Source organism: Thermothelomyces heterothallicus (genome assembly GCF_042370625.1).
Source record: "Thermothelomyces heterothallicus CBS 202.75 unplaced genomic scaffold P884_scaffold_1, whole genome shotgun sequence".
Lineage (NCBI taxonomy): Eukaryota > Fungi > Ascomycota > Sordariomycetes > Sordariales > Chaetomiaceae > Thermothelomyces > Thermothelomyces heterothallicus.
The window spans coordinates 1,001,988-1,028,159 of record NW_027192562.1 but is presented as its reverse complement, the minus strand read 5'-3'; the positions used below and the strand labels follow the sequence as shown (position 1 = coordinate 1,028,159).

General features: G+C 56.2%; 6 protein-coding genes and 1 non-coding gene across 7 annotated transcripts; 6 read left to right on the top strand and 1 right to left on the bottom strand.

The window, feature by feature from the left end:
* The first annotated feature begins 140 nt into the window (after positions 1 to 140).
* Positions 141 to 2,380, top strand: P884DRAFT_234025 (uncharacterized protein). The gene is made up of 3 exons (XM_069439902.1): positions 141 to 438; positions 507 to 1,363; positions 1,417 to 2,380. The coding sequence occupies exons 1-3, from the start codon at positions 414 to 416 to the stop codon at positions 2,110 to 2,112; spliced, it is 1,578 nt and encodes a 525-aa protein (XP_069301602.1). The 5' UTR covers positions 141 to 413; the 3' UTR covers positions 2,113 to 2,380.
* A 1,875-nt stretch (positions 2,381 to 4,255) lies between these two features.
* P884DRAFT_234023 (uncharacterized protein) lies at positions 4,256 to 6,110 on the top strand (the record flags this gene model as incomplete). Its single annotated transcript, XM_069439901.1, has 3 exons — positions 4,256 to 4,348; positions 4,411 to 4,512; positions 4,604 to 6,110. 3 exons carry the CDS (start codon positions 4,256 to 4,258, stop codon positions 5,930 to 5,932), a joined length of 1,524 nt encoding a protein of 507 aa, XP_069301601.1. The 3' UTR covers positions 5,933 to 6,110.
* Positions 6,111 to 6,620: 510 nt separating this feature from the next.
* On the top strand, positions 6,621 to 6,708 carry P884DRAFT_t17. The gene has a single exon. It is a non-coding gene; the product is annotated as a tRNA-Ala (tRNA).
* A 2,261-nt stretch (positions 6,709 to 8,969) lies between these two features.
* Positions 8,970 to 14,805, bottom strand: P884DRAFT_265875 (uncharacterized protein; the record flags this gene model as incomplete). Its single annotated transcript, XM_069441981.1, has 3 exons — positions 8,970 to 14,622; positions 14,713 to 14,730; positions 14,795 to 14,805. 3 exons carry the CDS (start codon positions 14,803 to 14,805, stop codon positions 8,970 to 8,972), a joined length of 5,682 nt encoding a protein of 1,893 aa, XP_069301600.1.
* A 2,516-nt stretch (positions 14,806 to 17,321) lies between these two features.
* P884DRAFT_273931 (RecF/RecN/SMC) lies at positions 17,322 to 21,186 on the top strand (the record flags this gene model as incomplete). Its single annotated transcript, XM_069442655.1, has 4 exons — positions 17,322 to 17,359; positions 17,437 to 20,263; positions 20,316 to 20,757; positions 20,894 to 21,186. 4 exons carry the CDS (start codon positions 17,322 to 17,324, stop codon positions 21,184 to 21,186), a joined length of 3,600 nt encoding a protein of 1,199 aa, XP_069301599.1.
* An 883-nt stretch (positions 21,187 to 22,069) lies between these two features.
* P884DRAFT_4295 (Cdc37 N terminal kinase binding-domain-containing protein) lies at positions 22,070 to 24,338 on the top strand. The gene is made up of 4 exons (XM_069445892.1): positions 22,070 to 22,273; positions 22,355 to 23,701; positions 23,818 to 24,115; positions 24,201 to 24,338. Exons 1-3 carry the CDS (start codon positions 22,250 to 22,252, stop codon positions 23,878 to 23,880), a joined length of 1,434 nt encoding a protein of 477 aa, XP_069301598.1. The 5' UTR covers positions 22,070 to 22,249; the 3' UTR covers positions 23,881 to 24,115; positions 24,201 to 24,338.
* A 27-nt stretch (positions 24,339 to 24,365) lies between these two features.
* P884DRAFT_4282 (uncharacterized protein) lies at positions 24,366 to 25,826 on the top strand. The gene is made up of 3 exons (XM_069445889.1): positions 24,366 to 25,075; positions 25,135 to 25,484; positions 25,598 to 25,826. Exons 1-3 carry the CDS (start codon positions 24,679 to 24,681, stop codon positions 25,604 to 25,606), a joined length of 756 nt encoding a protein of 251 aa, XP_069301597.1. The 5' UTR covers positions 24,366 to 24,678; the 3' UTR covers positions 25,607 to 25,826.
* The last annotated feature ends 346 nt before the right edge of the window (positions 25,827 to 26,172 follow it).

Genomic DNA, 26,172 nt, shown 5'->3' with positions numbered 1-26,172 from the left:
CACTGGTGGACCTGCTCATGTGTACGGACCTATACCTTAGGCGCTTGGGGAGCGGCAGCGGCAGGCATTGGCTGGGCAGGCAGGCACTCTGACCCTCATTTCACAAGCCAGTACGGAGGTAGTAACTGCTGCGCAAGCTCTTTTGGCAAGGTTGTTGTTGTTCGTCGCTGCAGTGATTTTGTTCTGCACCGCGGGCGCACAGGCCGTATCTGGCAATCTTGACATTGTAACACTCGGAAGGCACGAGTTGGAGCAGAATAGGCAGCAACGGCAGAGCCGTCCCAATCTTTCCGGCTTCTCCATCCGGGAGTACTAGTGGTTTGATTGCTGCCGTAGCCGTCGACCTTCGTCTCTCGCTCGGCCGTAATTGTTCCTCCGATCATTGTCGAAGCTACGACCGACCAAGTTTCACAATGCACTTTTCACACCCGGTCAAGTGTGAGTTCTCCAGGCCATTCTATATATAATTGAGGCAAACAAGAGTCCAGGGCTCTGACAGTCAACAGCTTCGGTTCACTCCCTACCAAGCCCAGATGGCAATTACATCGCGACGGTCTTCGCGTCCGTTGTCAATGTCCGAGCCGTTGCCGGACTAGGCGTGGTCAACGTGGTCAAGCTGGGCCACGACTTCGTGGGTCCCGTCTTGAGCTTCCAGTGGTCGCCCTCATCTCGCCTTCTGCTTGTTGCCGACGCCGAGCGAATCCGAGTCGTGTCGGCGTTGGACGACAGCTTTAGTGCCACCGTCCGGAATCATGCCATCCCTGGCACGAAGCCGGCATACGTCGGTTTCGGCGCCTCAGACGCCGAGATGTGTGTGGTATCCCCGTTCGGCCTCAAATTCTGCGTCTTCGACCTTGCCTCATCCAAGACGACCGAGATCGGCAATCCCAAAGTCTTCTCTTCGTCGTCTGCCTCCAACTGTTTCTCCTTTCGACCCGAGACACGTCACCTTGCGCTGCTGACAAGGTCCTCGGGTAGAGACATGGTGAGCATACACAGCTACCCGACCAGGGAATTACAAAGGTCCTGGGCGCCCGACACCGTCGATGCCCAGGCGCTGGCTTGGAGCCCAGACGGACGATGGCTGGTAATCTGGGACTCGCCCGCGCATGGCCACAAGATCCTGTTCTACACTTCTGACGGGCACATCTTCAAGTCATGGACGGGGCCTGCCAATCCGCTTCCGGAAGACCGAGATTACGCCCTCGGGGCTGGGGTAAGGTCGATGGAGTTTTCTGCAGACGCCCGATACCTTGCCGTCGGCGACTTCAGTAGGTCCGTCTGCCTGCTCAACATGGCCTCCGTCACCGAGACAATGCGGCTCCGTCACCCGAAAACTCTCATGCCCAAAGAAACCCTCCAAGTATGTAGATAACGCCACTTCACTATGACTACTTTGCTAATCATGTCTTGCAGGTCTGGCAAGAGCAGATTGCCGTCTCGCACGCGGGACTTGTCATCCACACTTTCCTGAGGACGACGCAGGGCATCTCTCCAGCGCCAGCCCTGAGGGATAATTCAGAGCCAGTGTCTGGCTGCACCTGGATTTCATTTGATTCTTCCTCGACTCTCGTCGCCACGCGGCTCGATGACTCCCCCAGCACCGTCTGGATCTGGGACGTGCAAGCTGCCGAGCTCCGCGCAGTGCTCTTATTTCACGGAAATGTAGCCAGCCTCTCCTGGCACCCACAAATTCCAGAGACCCTGCAGATCAGATGCGAGGGCGATCAGTACAATGGTCTGGTCTTCGTCTGGGATCCTCTTTCGGAAGGGCCCCGTTCCCTCGATTTTGCTCGGCACTTGCCTGGCGGTAAGGCGGGTGGCAAGCAGCGTGCCTTGTGGCTTGGATCGAACGAGTCAAGCCCTCCGTCGGTTTTCTTCTCGGACACCCATAACTACGTGCTTGCATCCCTTGGAGATGAAGACCAGATCCCGCCTCCGTGGGGCGACCACGAGTTGTCTGGGCAAGGCCCGTTGGCGGGCGGCGGCTCTGTCCGTGAAGAGTCGCCCCTCAACCTGGTCCCTGCACCTGACGCGAGACCTGAGGTCCCGGACCTGGGAGGAGATGGCGACTACAGCGAACTCGAGGATACGTTTGTCTACAAACGGTAGGCAGTCGTAGTCGTCCAGTCCGCTCATTGTGCCCGGCTGGCGTTAACGCTCTCTGAACTCCGGGCCAGGGCGACGTCGCCGAACCAGCGGAGCCGGGCGTATTCCGGCATTCCTCCGCACAAAGCTATCGAGTAGCGCGTTCCGGTCCCTTGTCGACTTTTGCTTTAGTGGACCATCAATCGGCGATGGTAGTCGACATGTGCAGGCCTGCTCCCTTCAGGATTAGCTTAAGCATCAAAAAAATTAGCACCATTCGTGGACGTTTGGGTCATTTGATCAAACGGAAAATGGGTGCAGAACCCCCCAGACGGCTTGGGGCCTTGTTGCTTATTCCCTTCGATTCCCTTTCGGGGACAGAGGGTCAGTTCAGGCCCCAACGTCACCGCTTCCGAAAGGCCCTCTCCGATCTTTGTAGATCCATTACACCGATTGGTCGTCTCAGAGGGACTTCGACAGTATCAGGCAGGGGCCAAAGCCTTCAGCTGACAAGCACGCTTCCCCATATTCTCACTTCCCATTCGTCCCCAGAAATGACGAGACTACAAGATTTCACAAGTTTCTCCGTCAGTTCTACTAGGATGGGAGGTCAGACCGCATCCGCAGAACTCAGCTTGTTTGAGCGAACACGAGGACGGATACCCTTCCAGGCATCATCAAGTCTGCCAGCCAGGCAAGCACTCAGACCTGTGTCTCGAGATAATATGTTTCGGAACCTCGCAGGACGTTCGCTTGGTGTGGATGTCTTATTAGTTAATTCTCCAAACCGCCTACTCAGGGCGCCTTGAGCACGGGCGTAACTACTCCGTGATAGCGCGCGCCTGGCGACGGCCCAAGAAGGGGTTGAGGAGACCAGCGGGCTGTGGCATTCACAGCAGGGTCCTGGGAACGCCAACCCAACCTCACCACCTCACCCGCTCAAAGTGTCCTCCGCGGCGCTTGCGCAAGCCTCAGCAGGGCTGTTTGACATGCTAATGCCTGCTTGCGTCCCTTCGAGCCCATCACACAACCCTGAGTGTTGGTTATCGCCAACTACATGCTGCGTTCGCCGAGTCGCTCCAGACAAACAAACCTCGTTGAAGCCTGCACAACCTGTTGGTAGCAGCATCCTGGTTCCTGCTTGGATCCGCGACGAAGCCGACCCGGCTGATTGGACTGACAGGGGGGCCAGGCGGGGAGATATTGACGCCACCTCTTTTCTTTGGTTGGAGAGGTTCGGCTTTGCGAGCTTCGCGGATGACAGAAGCACAATCTCGGGCCGGGATCTGTCCTGTTCAGGGCATTGCCTGCACCACCATGTCAGATGTTCAACCAACTATCTCTCGTGCCGCTCAATGCGCGCCGACCTCGGTATGGCCCGTCATTGCACAGCTTGAGCTGCCACGATTACGATCGAGGCTGGTCGGCTCTACCAGAATCGGTTGCCTGTCTTAGGATTGGTGAACTTGGCTCGGAAAGAGGTGTGACAGGTCGTTCATGGCGGACAACCCTCCCAAAAAAAAAAAAAAAAAAAAAAAAAAAAAACCTTGCCCTCACTCGCTGTTGGTATCCCTGGAAATGGACGTGGTTCACGGGTCTAAACCTTTTTTTTTTTTTTTTTTTCGCAGAGTGAGCTGTCCGAGTCGGGCAGTTGGCTTTTTAAAGAATGGGGATCGTCCAACTAATTGTCAAGTAGCTCCCAGAGCTCTTTTGTCAGCTCGGGTCCTAGGCTGCTGCCAGCTCAATAACCGGACAGGCCTGCCGGTGGCGATATCGTCTTTCTATTGTCCTGCTAGATGGGAATCTTCTCTTCAACTGAAGAAACAGTAGTCCACCATCTTTCCTGTCCGCCGGTATATATCTGCGAACTTTCGGGCGAGCATCAGACGCACCACACCCTTGACTTTCGCATCCCGAGAGTCGGAATCACCCCTGCAGACGAAACCGGTTGGGAGCCCCAGCCTTGTTTTGGATGGCTTGTTATCACCTTCAGTACCCGATACCTCGTGAGACTCTGCGGCACTCAGAGGGCAGCACGCCGCCACCCACTGCAGGCCGAAGACAATAGCAGCGCCGTGCCCCCAGTCGTGGGTTTGTGATAGAGACAGCTGTTTTAGTGCCCTCATATCCATCCGCCACCCGTACAGTGATCGGACGACGCCCCAGTATGCATCGTAAGCAGCATCATAGCCGAGGCTTGGAGCCTTTCACGGTGAGACCGGGATCCGAGACAGGACTGTACTACATTCTGGTCGCGAATGTACGCGTTCGCCGTTCGGCCCACTCCGCGCTTCATGTGCAAGACTGACTTGCCTTGGGCAGCTCGCACACCGGACGACATGGAGAGAGCTAAAGGCGTTTGCATCCCAAGCCTGCGAGGTGGATCATGCTGAGGTATACCCTCCTACCTCCGGTTTCGTTAGGGTGAAAGGGCGAGCCAACTTTGAAAACGCGTTCAGTAAGGTGGACTCGGGAGGGTTAAACTTGACTGATTCTGATACTCTCTATAACAGAGTTCCTCGATGGCAACACGCTCGACTACCGCGCCCTCCAAGCGGATGGCCGGAACCTGAACCAGAGTACTGTCGTCAAGCTCACGCCAACGGACTACCATGCAGCAAGGATCTTGCGCGGAGACGAGGGAAGAGTTTACAACGAACCCGAAAGCCACGCCTCTGATTCCGCCGAGCCGCTTCCTCAGGGCGCAGGTGCAGTGCTGGGAAGCCCGCATTTGGGATTCCAGGGGAGAAACAGTCCGGCGTTCAGCGTGCCAGATTCCCAGTGGAGTTATGTCACGTCGTCTTCATACACGGGTGATAGCGGGAGGTACCAGCCCGCTCCTCACGCAATCGTTATGCCATCCATTTCCGGAGCATATCAAGTCGTAGCAGCCTCTAGCCATGGATTCGTTGCGCAAGCTCCCATCACGCCGCCGATCACGGCATACCAGACGGTGCCAGGCCCGACGGGCACCGCTGCCCACATTACTCAGCACCAGTACAACGACCTTAGAATGTACTATCCCGCAGGAACCGCCTCTACTACGGCTGTGCCCGGCTATGCCGGCTTTGTCCACATGACCGGGAGCGGCTGCGGCCACTTATCTGCGATGGCTTACGAATGGCCTCTAGTCCCAACCCACTCGCCGCTGCAGGGAGACATGACCGCCAATCACATCAACAACAATAGCAATAACAACAGCAGCAATGGTGGGCGACCAGCCGTTTTCGTAGAAAAGCGCAAAATCCTCATCCGCGGGTTGGAGCGGAACGGTCTTTCACCGGCCGTGGTCACGGATCTGCTCGTTCAGAATGCTGGAATTGGCGCAACGCCAGGCCAGGTTAAGAAGGTGGAGCTGCCACTTAACAAGGACGGCAAGGCGCGGGGCATCGCGTACATCACGTTCAGCACAGAGGAACTCGCGGGCGCGGCCGTGACGGCCCTTGAGGGGTGCAAGGCAGGGGCCAGCAGGAAGCTGTCGGCGCGGCTGGTGGTGGAAGGCGTCTCGCCGGAGGGATCGGACGATGGTGGTCCTCGGCCATACCAGCGATTGGCTGGTGGTGGTGGTGGTGGGAGTCGGGGCGGGGGGGGGACAGGCTCTAGCTCAAAGAGAGGAGCTGGTGGCAAGGCGCCAAAGTCGTCATTGCAGGAACAGTCTCCTCGTACGTCGACCGAGACGCTGCTGGTGCAGTTGAAATCTGATACAGCCGCTCCCGCACTACCGTCTGCAACGAGCGACGGCCAAAGGAAGAAAGAAGAACGCCCGGTGATTGTTGATGGGAGCGGAGGAAGATGGAAGAAGGAACCGGCGCCGGTTGTGGTGGGTGGAACTGCCGGCAAGTAAGGGGGAAGTGGGCTTCGGAGCTCGAGGCATTGATTCCCATGTTGCAGTTTAGGAGAACCATGGTCCCGTGCACAGAAAGAGGCGGGAGGAGAGTGTACAGAGGCGGGACAGCTTTAGCGGGAAGGAAAAGGAGATGGTGTTGTGCCCTGGACAGCGGTGAAACAGCTTTATTTCTTGCAGGTATCGGCGGGCATTGCCCTGGAGAAGCCAGTGAGTTGTTATGGCAATTTCCGCTAGACGGAAGCACTGGGGTCTGAAGTGAGGAGCCGTTCACTAGACTAGCTATAAGGAAACTGTAAGGAAACCTCGCCCGGATCAGCTTTTCCGTTGAATCCCGTCCATTCTTCGCATTTGCGCTCGCCGTGGCTCCCCGACAATAACGGAGACGTCTCGTACGTATGTATGTACCAGAACCTCGACCAAGCTCTGGGTTCTCCGCCTGTTGGAAGTCGCCCACTCACTCGTCGCCCACGGCCACGCCCGACTTTCCCGCATGGTATGACATTTCCCAACGGCCAACGCCGACCCGGCTGCGGCGACCGCGCCCTTCCCACAAGCGCAACACCCTCGCTCATTCCTTGACAAAAAAAAGATAACGGTCCAAAAGAGAGGAACCGAGATTACGGCGAACAAAGGTCCCCGCGCTGGAACTGACTCGCAGCTCGTCCGATCTCATCTCACGGCGGTGGGGCGTGTGGCTCAGTTGGTAGAGCGTTCGCTTAGCATACTATCTCACCGTATGCGAAAGGTCCTGGGTTCGATTCCCAGCTCGTCCAAATCAGCACTGGAGATCAGAGTTGTGGAGGTTGTTTTTTTCCTCGTATTACCCTTCTTCTATTTTTTTTCACCCTCCAACCCAGGTAGCCGTTTCTTGTGTGACGTTGAGCCTGTGTGGTGGTGATGATGGTGATGGTTCACACAGGGAAGTTTGCGGGTGTGTTTGTCGATGTTGAGAGGGCCAACGTGAGAGGAGCTGAATCTTGAACCAGGCATGTACATACACACATGCGTGTGCATGGATATACATACACAGAAGGGCAAAAAAGGGGAAAGAATTGAGCAGCGCAGCGGTTCCTCAACGGGCACCTCGCGGGTCACTTCGACCGACTCGTACGTTCCGCGGATGAACCCACTTCTCGGCGGGCAGTCTGGGTGCTCACACGGCCGCGAGACGAGCATGAGCTGTCTTGGCGCTCTCGGTTTGCCATCCTCCTCCTTCCCCTCCTTCGGCATCATGATCAGCGTCACAAAATCCCTGGGCGTTGTCGGGCCCGGGAACCTCGTCGAGACATGGGACACTACCACTGTTAGCACTCGTGTCGCTCACAGGGCCGGTCGGGACTTGCAGACAAGAAAATCACAGGGAAAGAAGGAAGAGAAGCTAAGTGACAAATCAAGAAACAAAATTGACTCACATTCCATCGTTCCTGCCTCGACTTCCACACGCTCGACCGTCCTCTCGGCCCCAATTCCTTGGATATTTCCCGTCCCTGGCTCCTTCCCCGGCGTCGCCGGGACCCGCTCCAGGATGGCTTCCATCTCCTTCCTGAGCGCGGCTTCCCTATACTTAATCGTCAGCCGAAAGTCCATTCTGCACCATGTCTCGAGGATAACGGCATGAAAATATAAGTAGTGAGAGAAAAAGAAGAAAAGAGCAAATGGGAGAGATTAGGAGAGAAGGGCGCGAGGGATTCGAAAAGGCGGTGGTGCGACATCCGTTTCCGTTGCCTATTCTTGTGGGATGTTGCCGTCTTTCTTCCGCCAGAGTCTTCTCCTTCGTGTTCCCCTATCCTTCTTCTTCTCCTGATACTGTCGTGACGTCGGTGCGAAGTGGTGAGTCAGAGCCTCGGCCACCCCTGGAGCGTAATTGCGATGGTCTTCGGGGCTCCTTGTGAGAAAGCGTGTCCAAGAGAATACGAAGAGAATTGTGAAGGTGCAACAGATTTCTCTGCTTGTCATACACGCGAATCGCTTTGGTCTGGACGAGAATCAAGCGGTTGATGTGTTTTGGACCTGAGTGTTCCCGGGTGTTTATCTGTGTATGTACACACACACATACATACACAACCTAGGTAGTCCGTGCAGGTATGGGTAGAAGTATATGATTCCTAACATTAACCGACTGCGCCCAGGGTCTGTCCAAGTACTTTTAAGTGGTGTTCTACCTTCCCGCATTTGGTTCCTGGCTTTCTTAATCTAGGAACATCAAAGTCGAATCCGGGATGTCAAGTCCCAGCCAGTCCTGCTACAACCCTCAAACCGGCTTTGACCTCTTGGCCCCCATCATAGCGTTCGTCTGCTTGCATATCTTGCGCTTGCACTGAGCTCCTGCGCGTGTTACCCTGAAACGCCATAGCTCATCCCTGTATGTACATACCGATAGTGCTTCACAACCCGACCTACTTCGTACGAACTACCGTAAGCAAAGACAGTAGCGTGGTAGTAGTGTGGTAATATATGAAGTTATGTGGTACAGTACCTACAGGAGTCGACTAAGCGGCGCAGGATGGTGAGGTAGGTAAAGGTCGGCAGCTCACTTGGAAGGTGGAAATGAGGTGGTGGTATACGGAGGAAAAAAAGTAATTAATCCGCACTTTTTGGTAGGTCGACACACCCCTTACAACCCAAGGCCACACACGCAGATTGACAGCACAGAGCACGGATAGGGGTAACTCAACGATTTGTTGTCCATGTTTCTGATCACAGCCTGCAAAGTACATGTACAGTGAATCCATGTTTCTCCCACTTACAAGTACACGTACAATCCAATCGCCAGCCCCATTCCGTATTGCCCCGTTTTCCGTACCAACGCCCCAGGCCGTTTCAGCTCCAAATCCGTTGGCGCCCCAGTAGCATCGCTGAATCGGTATCCTGTCGCCCTAGCCAGGCCAATCCATATAAAGACAAATATGTGTGTACGTGTATGTATGTGCGTGAGAGAGGAAGAAGAGAGAGAGAGAGAGATAGTGTGTGTGTATGTGTGGGTTGGTTGGGAAAGGGGGAAAATAGGGGGGGAGGGGAGGGGGTGGTGTGGTGGCTACTGCATTGTTTTGAGGAAGCCGTCCAAGTCGAAGCTTTCCTCATACTGGGCGTTATCCCACAGCTCGCCCAGTCCCTCGAGCCACGCCGCCTTCTTGCCCGGCTGTCGGACGTCACCCGTCTCAATGTCCACCATGTCCTCCTCCCGACCCTCCAGATTCTCCTTGCCCCCTTCCGTTATGAGATTCGGTCCCGAGTCGCCCAGATTGAACAGGTCGAGAATCTGGTCAGTGTCCATCGTGGCCAGGCCCGCGTTCTGCTGGTTCACTACCGTGCTCGCCACGTCAATCTTGAACCGCTGGAGGCCCAGGATCTTCTCCTCGAGCGTGCCGCGAGTTATGAGCCGGTACACGTTGACCACCTTCTTCTGCCCGATGCGGTGCGCCCGGTCCATCGCCTGCAGATCCTTCTGCGGGTTCCAGTCGTGCTCCACAAAGATGACCGTGTCGGCGCCCGTGAGATTCAGCCCCAGTCCACCGACGCTGGTCGTCAACAGCAGCACGTCATACGAGGGATCGCTATTGAACTTGTTGACGATGTCTTGGCGCCGATTTGCCTCGACCGAGCCATCCAGGCGGAGGTATTGCACTGTCGGGAGCATGGTCTTCAGCACCGTGTTCTGCACCATGTCGAGCATCTCCTTCATCTGGCAGAAGATAAGGGCCCGGTGTGGCTTGATCGGTGTGTACAACGGGTCGGACGACTCGCCCCCTTCGGTGCCGATCCCGCAGTCCACAAGAAGATCCCGGAGGGCTGTCAATTTGGGCGCGTGCACCGGGTCCTCGAGACTCGTGTTCTGCTTGGCCAGGTATTTCTGCGTCTCTTCGTAGGACCTGTGGCCCGGCTTCATGACAAGGGCGGGAGAATTGCAGAGCTTGCGCATGTACTGCAGCGCCTGGAAAATGTGTTGCTTGGCTTCCTTGTCGTCCCTGCCAGCCTGCTCCGAGAGCTTCCGGCCTTCTCTCTTGGTGAATTCCTCAAACAGCTTGATTTGCAGGTCGCTGAGGTCGCAGTAATAGTTCTGGAGGATCTTGGGCGGCAGGTCGTCCAGCACCTCCTCCTTGAGACGGCGGAGGAGGAAGGGCAAGACCTGTTTATGCAAAGCTTCGATGGCTAACGCGCCAGCTTCTTGTTCCTTCGACGACGCCTTGCTGTACCGACTGTTCGCAATCGGCTTTGCAAATCGGTCCAGGAAAACCTTTTCAGCACCCAAAAAGCCCGGCATTAGAAAGTCAAAGAGAGACCACAGCTCCAGAACATTGTTCTGAATCGGCGTGCCTGTCAGAATCAGCCGGTGGTTGCTGATCAGCCTCTTGACCGCCAACGTGATTTTGGCTCTCGGGTTCTTGATCAGGTGGCCCTCGTCGAGGACGACGTAGTTCCAATTGTACTTCTCGATCACGTCGATATCATTTCGGCAGACGTCGTACGAGGTGACTACGATATCCGTTTGGTCAAGCCGGTCCTTCATGGCCTTGCGCTCGGCTGGAGGACCGACATACGCCGTCACGCTGAGGAATGGAGCATAAGTCTTGATCTCTTGCTGCCAATGACCCGAGAGCGTGGGCGGGCAAACCACGAGAGACGGGAGTCTCCTGACCTCCGGGGCACCCGTCTTGGCGAACTCCTCGGCACGCTGATGATGGTCGCTTGCCACCACGCAAATCGTCTGTAGTGTCTTGCCGAGGCCCATGTCGTCGCAGAGAATGCCGTGCAAATGGTATTTGTTGAGGAAATGGAGCCAGTTGACACCCTCCTGCTGGTAGGAGCGAAGTTCAGCCTTGATGGCAACGGGGATCTGGAACGGCTCGACCTTCTTGGGATCCAAGAGTTGAGCTATGAATGTGCGCTCGCGCTCGCGGCCCTTCAACAACTCCTCCGACAGACCCGGGGGGTCCGGGATACCAGCCTCGAGCGGAACCAGCTTCACGAGTGTCGCAAACGATGTAGTAGCGATCAGGCGGATCTCGTTGTCCGAATCGCTCATCCGACCCAAAACAGGCACGATGAGGAAGATGACATATGGGAGGATGGCGTCCCCCATCACGGCGATGAGGTGATATATGGCCTCGATAGCGCCTTGCCGGAAGTTGAGGTCCAGGGGGTTGTTGATGGATGGAAGGACCTTCTCCACCAACGCCGTCATGCCCTCGATAGTGATCACGCTGCAGATAGTTGCCATGCACTTGGCCGCCATGTACCGGAAGACGGACAACTCTGACCGCAGAGCCTTGATTACCAAAGGCACCTGCCGCATGACGAAAGGATGAAGAGCCGAGTGCAATGTTGGAGCCATAGTCCGGATTACAGACATGGCATCAATGATCTCCTGGCCGAATGTGTTTTCTGGATCTCTGGCCTCCGCGGGCAAGTCGCCGGTGAAGGCCCTCACCAGGGGCTCCTCCATAAATGCCTGCAGACTGGGGATACGATCCAGAAGTTCAGGGCCAAATGTTTGCGACAGTATCTCCAGGGCCTCTTTGGCACCGCGTCGGGTGATACGGGCGGCCCTGGCTTCTCTTGCAAACTTGGCTGCGTCCGGATGGTCGACACGATCCTCCTCCTTCTGCATCGAGAGGATGACGTTTGTCTTGTGAGCGTGGTTTGGAAATTCGGGTGTTTCCGCAACTTCGACGCATGAGAATTTGACCAGATTCGCAACCACCTTGTCGGCTGGGCCGCGGCGGCCAGATTCGGTAAAGAGCTGCACGAGGCGCGCGATTGTCGCAGCCGAGCGGCTCTGGAGCTCTTGGTTCTCTTCCGTCTTGATGCTGTCCATGATGGCCTTGATCAGGGGACTCGGCTTCTTGGGCAGAACTTTCATAGCGACGAGCGCACAGGCTGCGGCAGCCCTGATGCGGGCATCACGGGCCTCTTTAGCCGCCTTTGCCTCCTCAATCGCGGATATCGTCGCGTCGCGAGCCTCGTTAAGCTGCGGGAGCGCAATCAAACGCTGCCCGGGCGCCATGGCTTTTTTGAGCCTGTCAAAGTCGTCGGCCACGACCTTCTCGGCGTTTGCGACAGAGAAAGCCCCGGGACCTGCCTCTGGCTCGCCCTGGACCACGACAGCCAGTGTCGGCAGTTTATTGTGAGAGACCTTTCCGTGGTCACGGAAGAGATTGATGAGCTGCTGCGATTGCGACCGCACCCGGTGAACATAGCTCACCAGGTCCCGATAATGCGACGGCCGCTCCTGGTCAATGATCTTTTGCAGAGGCTCGATAAACCGCCCTGCTGCATCACTTGTCGCGCAGTTCTTTGCGTACTCGTCAATCACCATGGAAGCAGAAAGCTGCGTTGATGCGAACGGAGATTTCAGCCCTTGCAGGATGTTGCTGTCATACGAGGCAAGCCTGGAGGGCGGGATGAGCGACATGATGAGACCCATGGCCTTAGCCGCCGAGACGCGGGAGCGAATGAGCACATCCATGCCGACCAGATCAACATCGCCTTGCATCATGTGGCCATCAACGTCGTGGGCGTGGGTCGTCGGCGGAGTGTCGTCCACCTTGGTCGACTTTCTCCGGCGCTTCGTGGCCCTCTCGCCCTCAGGGGGCGATGACCGTCTGCTTGGGGTAGGGGCAATGCCGGGAGCCGAGTATGTCCCGCCCGAGGGCTTTTGAAAGAGGCTACCGTTCATAGGAATGGGGTGTCGAGGGACGCCGATGGGATGAAGCGTCAGCTGCATAAGCGGTTCCACGTGTGCCTCGAATTCGTCGGCAAGGGCGACTGGGTCCTTAGCAAGGTCACGTACGAGCGCAGCCCACAGCTCCAGAGACATGCTGAGCGTATCTTGATCCCGCTCGACCACAATGTTCTGGAAAACGAGGCGCAATATCCTCCCGTTGAGCCATCCTTGAGACGCCTCGCCACCGAGGTTCGCGAAAGTCATTAGGGCTTTCAGCACGGCAAGCCGCACCGACGTGATGGTGTGCCGGAGGAAAGGATAAAGTCGGGGAACTAGGAGGGTGAAGGATCGCTCCTCATCCCGGGAGGCCGAGAGCTTCATAGCTTCCAATACTTCGGGGAAGCTGCACAAAGTCGCAAGCAGGTCCATGATTTTGCCGGTTGAAGCACTCAGGTCATCACCCAGGTTCGAGAGACTCTCCCAAACAATGTGGATGAGGCCTTCGAGTGCTCCTCGGCGCATCATGACGAATTCCTTGGCCATTGGAATTAGGGTTGCCGCGCTGACTGAGCGGACATCGTCGTCCATGTCGCCGAGGCCTTTCATGACAGCACGGATGACGCCGTCGATCATGTCCCCATCCTGGAGCAGGAGGTCCTTACGCACGGCAACCACATACCTCAAGCCCACCATGCCTCCGTGGCAAACGGCCCATACATTCTGCTCCAGGTTCAGATCTTCTTGCATCACCATTCGATAGAGCAGCCGGTAAATGGCGTACACCGATTGCGCCGGGATGTGGCGAAGAACCGAACCAAGAGTTTGGCCGACAGTCTCTCGGATAGGAGCTACTGACGTGTCGGAGCTGTAGTCGGTAAACTTGTCGAGCATGAGGACGCAACAAAGGCGGCACGCCAAGTCATCCAACCACTGGCGGTTAAGCCTATCGTTTTCCTTGCGCGATTTGCCTTTACGCCTCCCAGCGCCGGCGCCGTGAACACGGATAATCTCTCGCAGGCCCATGGCGGCGCCATGGCGTGTTTCCCATTGAGGATCAAACAGGTCGACCTTTAGAAAATCGCAGAGGCGTTCGTACGGCCATTCGGCGCCCTCCATATTATCGTCCACTTCGAGCTCGGACTTGATTGGGAGAACAGGCCCCTTGAACTCGGACACAACCTTGGTGTCTTCGTCCACGTCGGCGGGCCGGTCAAGGCTGAAATAATCAGACACCTTGCCGTTCTTTTTCGAGTCAGCATCGGGCATAGGCGTGTCGTCGGCGAACCCGTCTGAACCCGCCGTTGTTGTCCGGCGGAGGGTCAGATCACCAAAACCACTCTTACCCTGGGCGGCCTTCTGAGCCTCCCGCTTCCGTTTCCTCTTGAGAACATTCAGTTGTCGTGAGCTAAGCTTGCTCTCGTCCTGAGCCTGGGCCTGACTCTCGCTGCCTATGCTGTCTTGCCGCCCGAAGCCATTTGTGCCGGCCCCAGCCTCGTGCGGCGTCTCGGGGCTGATTGCATGCTCGGGAACGACGGGCAGCTCGTCTTCCTCAACCACACGGCCGAGAAGACCAAGCCTGCCCATCAGCGTTTTTTGCTGATGAGCCAGCCGCTTCTGCGGGTCCAGTGCGGCGAGCGCGAGGTCCACGTTGCCCCCGCGGAGCAGCGGCCGGCCATACTTCAGGATGGAGGCAACGTCAAGGTTGTCAAGCGAAAGGTAATCCTCTTGGTCGAGGATGGAATCCTTTTGTTCTTCCTTCTTGACGATGCCATTCTCGTCGCCGGCTGCGTCATCCTCAGGGGGAGATGTGTCATCCGCATTGGGATCGTACAAGGGCGCATTCTCGATGATTTTGCCTATTGCCTTGGCGGCAGTGCTTCTTGTCTCCCATTCTTTGTGCCTGAGGTAGGGGACAACCCGGGTCAAAAGGTTGAACAGCTCATCGGGATGCTGTTTTTGCCAGTCGGCAAGCTGATTGACAGCCGTGTCCCGAATCAGTCGGGTGCTGCCGGTTTCGAGGATTCTAAAACCACATATTAGCCTCGCCACGAAGAAAACTAGCACAGGCTGCACGGCAGGGGGGTTGGCAGCCGCTTAGGTAACAGTAACTTACGTGACGAGTCGGTCAAGCCTAGCGGAACGAGTTGTTAGTTGAAAATAATAACGAAGTGGAAGATTGCTTAGCTCCCACTCACCGAGACGCCATTCTTGTTTCATGTCAACGTATCTCGTAATCAATACCTAGGCGGCAGAGGCCATGGCACTGCATCTTGTTAGCGTCGCTTATTGTACTTCTATACCTGAGTGGCTGCATGAATTGAACGGAATGACAACTCAGTGTGCCATCGCAGTGTCGCTGTGATTGGCTCATCACCCCTGGGGATGGCGTGCAGGGTGGGGGAGGGGCGTGGGCATGGATCGAGCGATAAATCCCGACAGAATTTCGATCTGCTCGGGATCTGATCGTAGTTGCACTGCAACGTTGATGAGAGATCCAACCTGACCCTCCCAGTACAGACAGACGAAAAAAAAAGGATCGCCAAAAATGAAAGGCAATGAATGAAAGGATAAGTGCACAACGGGTGTAGCGCAGGCTTTGTTTCGGCTGGAAGCAGCTGGTGGGTCGGCTGCAAGTTGGAATGGACCGTACCTGGCCAAAAAGTAGTCTCCGGAAGAGATGTTGTTGTTGTTGGGAGAGCAGGAATGAGGCAGCGTGGTTTGGTGACGTCTAAAGCCTCATGCACTGCGATAAATCTTTAGTCAAATCTATAATTTATAGATTTTTGGCCGCAGACAGGGAAGTTATTGGATCAAAGCAACTTTTTGAAACGCTGGCAGAAGTGACAGCACATACCACCAATGTGAGGTAAACAGAGGTGGGCCGGACTGGGATTGCTTCAAGGTGTGGCGATAGGCAAAGACGGTGAGCTGGGCGTCTGCCGGGTGTGACGGTCTGGAGGCGGGGTGGTGGGAATCTGGCAAGGCGTGCAGGGCGAGCGAGTGCAGTGGGAGGATCGGGTGGAGGGCAGGCGCCCGTCTATAAAGAAATATTGGTTTAAATTTATAGACAGCAGGCGTTCCCAACGCTCCTTTCGGGCCTGGCACATTTTAGCGCATTCTTACACCCCTGTCCATGCGCCGCCCGCGTCCAAGTCCCGTGCCCCCCTTCCCCCGGTCCCAAATATTATTGACGAACAAAAATGCTTGGAAGGTGCATTCTTCGCCCAAAACGTAAAACCCACTTCATCAGTATGCACGGCATGGATCCTCAGCTTGCCAAACTTTAAATGAGCCCGGATGACGAGAGATTCTAAACCCTTTCATTAATAAGGTACGCTCGCTATAGGCGTGTAGTGTATAATACCATGACACGCAGCTTTGTGTACCAATCACTCCGTATCTTGACATATTTTTACGACTAACCAGGTTGGAACGCGTCTGTCTCTGCTCGCTGTTCTCCTGCACGGATGGGGTCGGGAACTAGGCTGCACTGCGGCGGTAGTCATAGAACGAGTCTGCTCAAGCGTCATGCGGCCATGTATGTATGCATGTAGGTTCTGCGAGACTACGAAATTCTGCCTCTTAATAGAAGCCTATCAAAATGTGAATCACCACTACTTGTGCATACGTACTCAGCGACTCTCGCATGCGCGATGCCGTAGGTAGAAAGCGCATCGGCGACCCGAGTGCCTGAACTCGGTAATTGCATATATAAGGTAGATGCGCCTAGGTCGTACCAACAATACGGAACACTTGGCAAATCATTCAGCTGCCGGATCTTCGATGTAGTTACATTCCTCTAACATAACGTATTAGTAGTTATTATGTGCACGCTCACACACAGGCCCTGGCAAAAGCGTTCTGCATCAGGCGGACACTGAATAAATCGAGATGCTCTACGGAGTATTTGGTATCAGGAGCCCAAGTTTGAGTAGAAGAAAGGTGTAAACATGACAGCAAAATGCTGCCAAACTGGTTCCAGGGTCATGACAACGCTTACTCTGCAGTTCAGATATGTGAATACCGGTAGGCAAGGTACCCTGCGTAGTAGCATTGCCAGTTGCGTACTCGATCTAGACGTCGCTGCTCGCCCATCCGAGCTCCGAGGATACACATAACCCATCATCAACACGCTGCATTATCACCGCGTGGCAAGCCAACTGTATACGGAGTATTACAACGCATGAACGGATCCAAGCATGCAGCGCAGATAACCACGCAATCTTGACATGCAAGAGGCGATCTAATAGGCGATTCAAAAATGCAGGCTCTCTACAGTCACTACCCTCAAGATGGGCGCCAGTTGTAGAGTATTCCGTAATCTGGACGTGCTGTACCCGAAGCCACAGGCAGGATGGGCAGTCGTGTTGTGTGCTCGTTATATTTGGTATTTGAGGAATCAAAGTTTCGGAGTCCCCAACCTGGTCGGCAGCCTAAAGGGTCAGATCACGTGAAGCGCTCCCAGGCCTGGCTGGCCCAAGCTCTGCAAACCTGGGGAATGGCGCGACAGGACGCGTTGTTGCGGGACCCCTCCTCCAACCGTTGTCAAGCCGCGAATTTGTCGCTCGACAGCGATTTGGAGAATGCGACAGCAGAACTGCCCACCCTCTCCATTCCGACGCCTACCACGATTTTGATGCCCGCACGAGCCGAATAGTCTGAGTCGCAATTTTCTCCTGGGAATTTTGACTCGGCTGTCGAGTCGACAGCACCGGCACAAACATGCACATCAAGCAAATCATCATCCAGGGCTTCAAAAGGTGCGCGAGACATTCGGGACGCGCCTCTGAAAATCATCATGGAGTCGCTGACCCCCAACCCCTGTCACCCCATACAGTTACAAGGACCAGACTGTCATAGAGCCCTTCTCCCCCGGCACCAATGTCATTGTTGGGCGCAACGGATCCGGCAAGAGTAATTTCTTCGCCGCAATCCGGTTCGTGCTCAGCGATGCCTACACCAACATGAGCCGCGAAGAGCGGCAGGCTCTCCTTCACGAGGGCTCGGGCTCCGCGGTCATGTCTGCTTACGTTGAGATCATTTTCGACAACCGCGACAAGCGGTTCAGCGAACCCGGCGACGAGGTCGTGATCCGCCGCACGATTGGTCCGAAGAAGGACGAATACTCGGTCGACAGGAAGGTTCAGACCCGCGCCGACGTGCTCAAGATCCTCGAAACTGCCGGATTTGCCAAGGAGAACCCTTTCTACATCGTGCCCCAAGGTCGCATCGCGGCGATAACCAACATGAAGGAATCCGAGAGGCTCAACCTGCTGAAGGAAATTGCCGGAACCAACACCTACGACGATCGGAGGATACAATCACTTAAAATCATGGCTGAGACCAACAGCAAGCGCGAGAAGATCGACGAGACCCTGGCATACATCGAGGAGCGCCTGAGAGAGCTGGAGGAAGAGAAGGACGAGCTGCGCGACTTCCAGGAGAAGGACAGGGAGCGCAGGTGTCTGGAGTACGCGCACTGGCACCGCCTGCAGGCGACCAACGCCGAAACCCTGGAGCAGCTGGAAGAGGCGAGGCAGGGAGGTGCTGGTGTCTCGACCAAGGACCGCATGCAACTCCAGAAAACAGAGAAGGAGATCAGCGCCCTGGATCAGCAAGCGCACGAACTCAGGCAAACCCTGGAATTGCTTGCCATGGAGCGGCGACAGCTTGACGAAGACCGCAGAGATGCCGCTCGGGCCGGTGCAAAGGCCGAATTGAAGACGAAGAACCTGGACGAGAGTAGGCATGCGCGGGAACAGGCGCAACAAAAGCAAGAGGCAGAGTTACAGGAAGTGAGGCGGAAAATCAAGGCTGTCGAGGCGGACATTGCGCAGATAACGCCCGAGTACGAGGAGAGGAAGGCCGAGGAAGCCCGGATCAGGCTGCGACGGGACGAGGCGGTAGCGGGCAAGAATCGCTTGCTCACCAAGCAAACGCGCAGTTCTCAATTCAAGACGAAGGCAGAGCGCGATAACTACCTCAGGCAGGAGATCAACGATGCCACCACGTCCCTGGGCGTGCAAAAGGCCAATGCGTTGGACGCGGCGGAGCAGGTGAAGTCGGTCGAGGCGTCTATCGCGCAGCTCGAGAAGGCCATCCAGGACATTCGCCAAAACATCGAGGGTTACGGCGGGAACCGAATGACGCTCGCCGAGAAGCTGACCAAGGCTCAGGAGACCCGGGAGCAGCTGCACGAAGAGCGGAAGAGGCTCCGCCGCGAGGAGGACAAGCTTGGCTCGCTGCTCGCCAACACGCGGGCGGAGAGGGATCAGGCCGAGTCCGCGCTCTCGCACTCGATGGACTCGGCGACAGCCAAGGGTCTAGCAACGATAAGGCGGCTGAAGCGGGAGAGGGATATCCCGGGGGCCTATGGAACGCTGGCGGAGTTGATGAGTGTGCCGGTCGAGGCGTACAAGTTGCCGGTTGAGCAAGTGGCGGGGAACAGTCTCTTTCATTACGTCGTCGACAACGACAAGACGGCGACCATGCTCTCCGACCATCTTTACAAGACCTACGGCGGGCGATTGACCTTCATGCCTCTGGAGCAGTTAAGGCCGAGGCAGGTCAAGATGCCCAGGGCATCGGACGCGCAACCTCTGATCAGCAAGATTGAGTATGACCCACAGTTCGAGAAAGCCTTCCAGCAGGTCTTTGGCCGCACCATTGTCTGCCCAAACCTGTCGGTTGCGTCCCAATATGCCCGATCACACGGGCTGGACGCGATCACGCCAGAAGGTGACACCACCAACAAGAGGGGCGCGATGACGGGAGGTTATGTGGATGCGAGGAGGTCACGCCTCGACGCGGTTCGGCGAGTTAGTCAATTGCGCGACTTGTATGAGCAGCAACTGGCGGATATGGACAGGATCCGGAAGGAGATCGAAATCATCGATCAAAAGGTGACGAGTGCGAGCGGCGAGGAGCACAAACTCGAACAGCAGATGCGCCATTTCGAGATGGGCTTTGAGCCGCTCAAGACGGAGCTACGGACCAAAAATGCCCAGCTGGAGCGCGAGCGAGCCCACCTTGAGGCGGCTCTGGAACGGCGGGCACAGGTGGAAAGGAACCTCAAAGAGCTGGACGACTCCATCTCGATGTACCAGGCCGAGCTTTCCCAGGACTTCAAGAAAGCCCTGTCGGCAGCCGAGGAGCGGCAACTGGAGGAATTCACCGCCGAAGTGCATCGACTCCAGCGGGAGCTGAAGGAAGTCAGCAAGAAGCGCTTCGACCTCGAAGGCCGCAAGAAGCTTCTCGAGACCGAGTTGCAGAGCCATCTCCGGCCGCAGGAGGATCAACTCCGGAGCCAAGCCTTCGAGAACTCGACGGTGGGCGGCAGCGGAATCTACCAGGATGCCCAGAGGGAGCTCAAGAGGGCGCAGCGAGCCATGGCTGAGATTGAGCAACAGCTTGGTGAGAACGAGCAAAAGACGGAGAAGGTGAGCGGCGAACTCGCCAAGCTGGAAGCTCAGAGGTCCGAAAAGGAGCAGGAGCTGCAGGAGCTGCAGAAGCGGATCGATCAGCACCAGAAGAAGATGGAGAAGAACATCCAGACTAGGGCCCGCCTCGTCAGCCAGGCTGCCGAGTACGCCAAGAATATCCGGGATCTGGGAATCCTGCCGGAGGAGGCGTTTGGCAAGTACGAGAAGATGAAGCCGGAGCAGGTACGTGACGCGACCGCAGAGCCCAGGCTCGGATGCGCTGACAAGAAGTTAGATCGAATCGAGGCTGAGGAAGGTCAACGAGGCGCTCAAGAAGTACAAGCACATCAACAAGAAGGCGTTTGATCAGTACAACAGCTTCACCGCCCAGCGAGACCAGCTCTTGAAGCGGCGCAAGGAGCTCGATACGTCTCAAAAGTCAATCGAGGCGCTGATCGAGCATCTCGACCAGGAAAAGGACGAGGCGATCGAGCGGACTTTCAAACAAGTCTCGCGGGAGTTCGCCACCATTTTCGAAAAGCTGGTCCCCGCCGGCCACGGCCGTCTCGTGATCCAGCGCAAGGCGGATCGCGGGAAACAAAGGGGAAACGCCGAGGACTCAGAGGAGGAGACGACGGGCGTGGAGAGTTACACGGGCGTGGGCATTTCGGTCTCGTTCAACTCCAAGGTCATGGACGAGCAGCAGAAGATCCAGCAGCTCAGCGGCGGGCAGAAGAGTAAGCCCGTCCCCCCCCCCCCCCCCAAAAAAAAAAAAAAAAAAAAAACAAAAAAACAAAAAAACACCCTTCCCCTCTCCAGACAAACCGGCTGGCTCGACGATTACGGGTTGCTAACAAGACGATACGCATCTAGGTCTTTGTGCTCTCTGCCTCATCTTCGCCCTCCAGGCAGCCGAGTCGAGTCCCTTTGTCATCTTTGACGAGGTTGACGCCAACTTGGACGCACAGTACCGGACGGCGGTGGCCAGCCTGCTGATGGAGATCTCGCGGGAGCAGAAGACGCAGTTCATCTGCACGACGTTCCGCCCGGAGATCGTCCACGTTGCGGACAAGTGCTATGGTGTCACGTTCCACAACAAGACGAGCACCATCGACTGTGTGCCGACAGAGGAGGCGCTAAACTTTGTCGAGGGCCAGAAGAAGTGAAGGGGTGGCGGGGCGTTGCCAATCACTTGTTCAGGGGTTGTGTCATGTGCACACGTTGCGGTTCTGGGAAGCATGCTTTTTTAACTACGGAGTCTGAGTGAATGGATGGATGGTCGTTGTCGAAGGTAGACGTTGAGGCTATTGAACCCTCTTTTTTTTCTCGCTAGAAAGGGGGATTAACCAGGGAGTTACTTTTTTCTTCCTTTTCTTCTTCTTCTTCTTTATCTTTTTTTTTTTTTCGGTCTGCATTGACAGGAGCTCGACTTGTTTCTCTCATGTTTTGGCGAGGCTAGTTGCTTTTTTGAATGATGTATACCTAACGTTAGCTTTTGCGCTTGTGGCATTACCTAGAATGCGTTCCGAGCGGTTCGGACTACGCAATGTTGGTGTTTTACCTTTGCGGGTTTGTACGGATGTTGCTACTGCAAAGTCGCTAAAGTTACAGAAGGTGAAGTCGCTAACGCAAATCTACAGCGCTTCTGCTATAGTGGTTAGGGTGGCTTAACCCACTATACTTCAAATTGCGCATAGCGCGTTCAATCTGCCGGCCAAATTTGGCGGTGAGCCCATTCTTCTGGTACCGACGTCCGTATAAGTGCAATGAATCAGGTAACGTTATTGAGGTATTGGAGGGTTACCTCAATGCATACATACCTTGCTCGTGTTATACCCCATATTGTAGTACAGAGACGCAGTACACTATGTTCGGGTGTACTCCGTACAGTACGGATTACATACATGACCGATCACACGATGATGGTTTCTGCCTTGGGGAATCCCCCCTGAAGCTCGGGCTCGGTGGTCAGAGCCGAAGCTCTGCTGTGCCCCACTTCGATTGCTATACGATTCTAGAAGCTACCCCTCCATTCACCGGGCTGTGTGTGGTCGCGATAACAAAAGACGGGGACTTGACGGCAAGGCTCAACCAACCAACATCATCTCGTGTAACTCCGCGTCACTTTTTGGCTTTTGGACGATTCCATCACCGAAGTCAGTTCCCACCCCGCAGACAACCGAGTACAATAATTCCCGCATCGCGGTCATACCGCAGACAGAGAGCACGATGCCGGTCGATTATAGCAAATGGGTGCGCAGAGCCTCGTTTTCTCCTCACGCCGTGTGACGAGGGAGGAGGGGTAAAGCGCTCCAGCTAACATGTCGTCTGTAGGATGCGCTCGAACTTAGCGATGACTCGGACATCGAGGTGCATCCCAATGTCGACAAGCGGTCCTTCATCCGCGCGAAGCAGCACCAGATCCACATGGAGCGCCAGCAGCGCAAGCGCCAGATCGAGACGCTCAAGTATGAGCGGATCATCAACGACACTCTGATGAGGCGGATCCAGGGGCTTATCGACCGCCTGAAAGCCCATGCGTCCGAGGCAAAGTCGGGAAACCCGGGAGAGGTGGCCTTCCGGGCCGTCATGGAGTCGGCGGCCGGGCTGGACCCCAAGGACGACCAGCCGCCCCCGCGCCCGGAGGGCGTCCACGAGGCCGAGGAGCCGCAGCCGACGTATACCAAGATGATGGCCACCCTCCTGGATCAGGTCAACAAGACGCTGGACGAGAAGAAGGTCGGACAGGATGGGCGATACGACGCCATGGTGGCCGAGATCGAGGAACACCTCAGGAAGGTCAACAACCTGCAGGACGAGCTGATCAAGAAGCTCACCGACCTGGAGAAGCAAGAGAAGAGCAAGATCACCAGCGAGGACATCCACACGGGCTTCGACAGCTCCTTCATCAACAAGAAACCCTCCTCTACCTCCGGCGGCTCGGGGGCTGGCAAGGGCTCCTCCCAGGTCGAACTCCTCAACCCGAACTACGCCGACGCCACCTCCCTCCCCGCCGGGTCCGGCTCCGGCTCCGGCTCCAAGTCGGGCGGCGGCGACGACGACGACGAGGTCAGCGCCTCCCCCCTGGCGCGCCAGTTCGCCCAGATCAAGGCCAACTCGTACCGCGACTCGCACGCCTTCCTCAACGAGCACCCGGAGATCCTGACGGAGAAGGAGACGGACGGGCTGCTCGTCATGGCCTTTGACGCGCAGCTCGAGAACCGGTCCGACTTCGCGCGCAACTGCGTGCACCAGGCGCTCCTGCTGCAGTACTGCCGCGCCCTCGGGCGCGACGGCGTCGCCCTCTTCTTCAAGCGCATCACCACGCCCGGCCACCAGGCCCAGGAGGTGTTCTACAAGGACGTGCAGGACACGTACACGCGCATCCGCAACCGCACGCGCGAGATCCTCGCCCAGCGGGCCAAGGACGAGGCCGAGGGCAAGCAGCAAGGCGTCGAGCAGATCCAGCTGCACGCCGTCGAGCCGGGCACCGTCATCAACATCCGCATCCCCGAGGAGAACAGCGAGGACGAGGAGACGAGGAAGGGGAGGGCCATCTTCGACAGCTTCCCGGAGGATATGAAGAGAGCGCTGCAGACGGGCAAGCTGGAGGAGGTGAATAAGGTCTTGGGAGAGATGAAGGTTGAGGAGGCCGAGGAGATAGTCGGCAAGTTGGGCGAGGTGAGTTTGATTTTTTCTTTTTTCTTTTTCTTTTTTTTTCCCACCGCCACCCACACACTCTCTCTCTTTCATTTCTTCGGCCTTGGCGGGGTCTGATTCGGTCGTGAAACGAGAAGCTAACTGTTGGACCAGGCTGGCATCCTGAGCCTCGAGGAGGAGATCATCGACGCGACCACTGAGGATGGCAAGGACAAGCTCAAGAAGCTGGAGGAGAGCAAGAAGCTTGAGGAGAGCAAGAAGGCGGAAGAGAACAGCGAAGCCCAGTTTGCTGACGACCCGGAGTAAGGATTCAATGGCGTTTATCGGAGTTTCAACATGCATCTTATCTCTGTCGTCAATACCATCGGTCATTGATTCATCCTGCGGCTTATCCAAGGCGTGCAGCTCTGTTTTGATTCCCTGTCTTGATACTTTGTGAGTTCCAATCTCGAACCTTCCCTCCCTCCTTTCAACGCACCCGAAAGACCCCTAATTTTTCCCGTCGCTCATTCGCTTCAAGTTACGTGCCTCTCTCATCTCCGTGCCCTCCAGTCGAGGAGGTCTGGCAATGGATGGGCTCACCAGAGCAAAGACTGAGGACCTCCGCCAGATTCTGCCAGAACACGTTCCCAACTGCCTCCCAGCCATTCCTTCTCCCTCCTTGCTGTTGTGTGCTTAAAGCAAGACCGTCTATACTACAAGCTCAGGACCAAACTTACACTTCATTTAGCGACTTGTCCAGAGTCCCAGCTTCATTTCTACTCTCAGACATCTACGCTCATACCGCGAGCACTTCTTCGTCTTCCCCACCACCGCATTACACATTCCGCTTCTTTCGAGAGCCATTGCCGGTTTGTTAATATACTTCGCCCTCTTTATTATTTTTTTTCCCCTTCTTTTCCGTTTGCTTCTAGCTATACGTTCTTTCCATCCTCTTCATCCGCGTCACATAACTATCCTCCGCTCCTGGCAACTACTTCTGCCTACAGATCCCCCCCATGGCTACAACACCCAGCTTGCAAGGTGCCTTGTCACATGGGGTATTGGGCGTCAAACAGCCGATCATACACGCGACTCGGAACCACTCGGAGGCTTTCGCACCAGACCAAGACCAGAGCATGCATCCACCAGGGCAGATGGTGACCGACCTTGCTCTCACCAAGGGCTTGGGTTCTGCAGTGATCACAGCTGACGCGAAATCTCATCCAGAGTCTACTTCTTCGGAAGCCGTCTCGGAAACCGTTCGACACTCGCCAAAGGAAGGCGTTGTCACTGGTGCTGACGCAACAGAGGAAGCTAAGGAGCCAGCCGCAGGGGTCGCCGCCGCTCCGGACACGGCGGAGAGCGAAGCCAGCAGGACCGAAGCAGCAGCTAACGGCTTCTCGACCACTCCTGGTTCGTGACTTTTGATGGGATATGAGCGAGAAGGGGCCTGCCATTGACCTAATCGACAGATACCGCGACGGAAACACCATGCTCAGGAAATAGTCCTGCTATCCTCCCTACCAATGGCGGAGGAGCCGACGAGGAGGAAGAAGACGACCTCCTCGCGGCCATCCGCAACCGCAAGAACAAGGCTTCTCACACAGGCCAAGACGCCGCCAAACCGCTGCCGTCGGGTCTGCCGGGGAGATCCGCAGTCGGCACCACACACACCAATGGCGAAGGCTCTCAGCGAGAGCTCTCGATTCTCGACGGCTCGGTAAACAATGTCTTGGTAACCCGGCTTGGTCTAAAGAGACCAGCCAGTGTCGTTGGAAGCAGTTTCCTCGGCAGCTACGACTACGCGGGGCGGAGGCAAGAGGCAAGGCAAATCACCGGAGCCAGAACTAGCCATGCCCCTCTCGGCGAATCCAGGGAGACCACGTCTAGAGTCTCGCGCAAAAGACCCTCTCCAGAGCTAATAGACCTCACCAGTATCCCTGACAATGAAGAAGAAGAAGCCTCCGATCTTTTCTCGCACCACGGGCCCAAGAAATACCGGCTGGACAAGCATGGTCGGGAGAGACAGCGCACACCAGAGCACGGAGAGTCCCAAGCTTTTGATGATGTTAGGAGAGCCGAAAAGCGCTCTTGGGAGAAGAGGAAGAAGAGAGATAAAGAGTACTCGCGGCTCAGGCGGCGCCTGGACCGGCAGGAGGGGCGAGAGAGGGCGAAACAATGGGGCCAGCAAGGTGTGGGGAAAGAAGAGGCTTGGTTAGAAATCATCCGCGGCATCCAGCAGGTGTCTGGTCAACCGCCTCCCCGAGAACACCTCGGGGCACCTAGCCGCCAATCAAACCTCCGTAGTGCTCAGCCGACCAACGAACTACAGCACGGCCAGCAGCCGAGACGACAGCCTCGCCAGGATGCCTGCCAGTCCGGCATGCGCCCAGACCAGGGATCCCGTATCGTACCGCAGCCCAGTCAGGGGGTTCAATATCAGATAAGCGTCCCAAACCCAACCACGCGCCCTCCGAGTCAGGGGTTGCTCCAGGAGTCGAGTTCGCCGC

What these genes read in the sequence shown, in the direction of transcription:
- P884DRAFT_4282 (XM_069445889.1), top strand. Translation starts at nt 24,679, where the DNA reads ATGGCTACAACACCCAGCTTGCAAGGTGCCTTGTCACATGGGGTATTG. An exon ending in CGGCTTCTCGACCACTCCTG is followed by an intron (nt 25,076 to 25,134) that starts GTTCGTGACTTT and finishes CCTAATCGACAG; the next exon opens with ATACCGCGACGGAAACACCA.
- P884DRAFT_4295 (XM_069445892.1), top strand. Translation starts at nt 22,250, where the DNA reads ATGCCGGTCGATTATAGCAAATGG. An exon ending in CGGTCGATTATAGCAAATGG is followed by an intron (nt 22,274 to 22,354) that starts GTGCGCAGAGCC and finishes TGTCGTCTGTAG; the next exon opens with GATGCGCTCGAACTTAGCGA. An exon ending in TAGTCGGCAAGTTGGGCGAG is followed by an intron (nt 23,702 to 23,817) that starts GTGAGTTTGATT and finishes TGAAACGAGAAG; the next exon opens with CTAACTGTTGGACCAGGCTG.
- P884DRAFT_234025 (XM_069439902.1), top strand. Translation starts at nt 414, where the DNA reads ATGCACTTTTCACACCCGGTCAAGT. An exon ending in CTTTTCACACCCGGTCAAGT is followed by an intron (nt 439 to 506) that starts GTGAGTTCTCCA and finishes GACAGTCAACAG; the next exon opens with CTTCGGTTCACTCCCTACCA. An exon ending in TGCCCAAAGAAACCCTCCAA is followed by an intron (nt 1,364 to 1,416) that starts GTATGTAGATAA and finishes CATGTCTTGCAG; the next exon opens with GTCTGGCAAGAGCAGATTGC.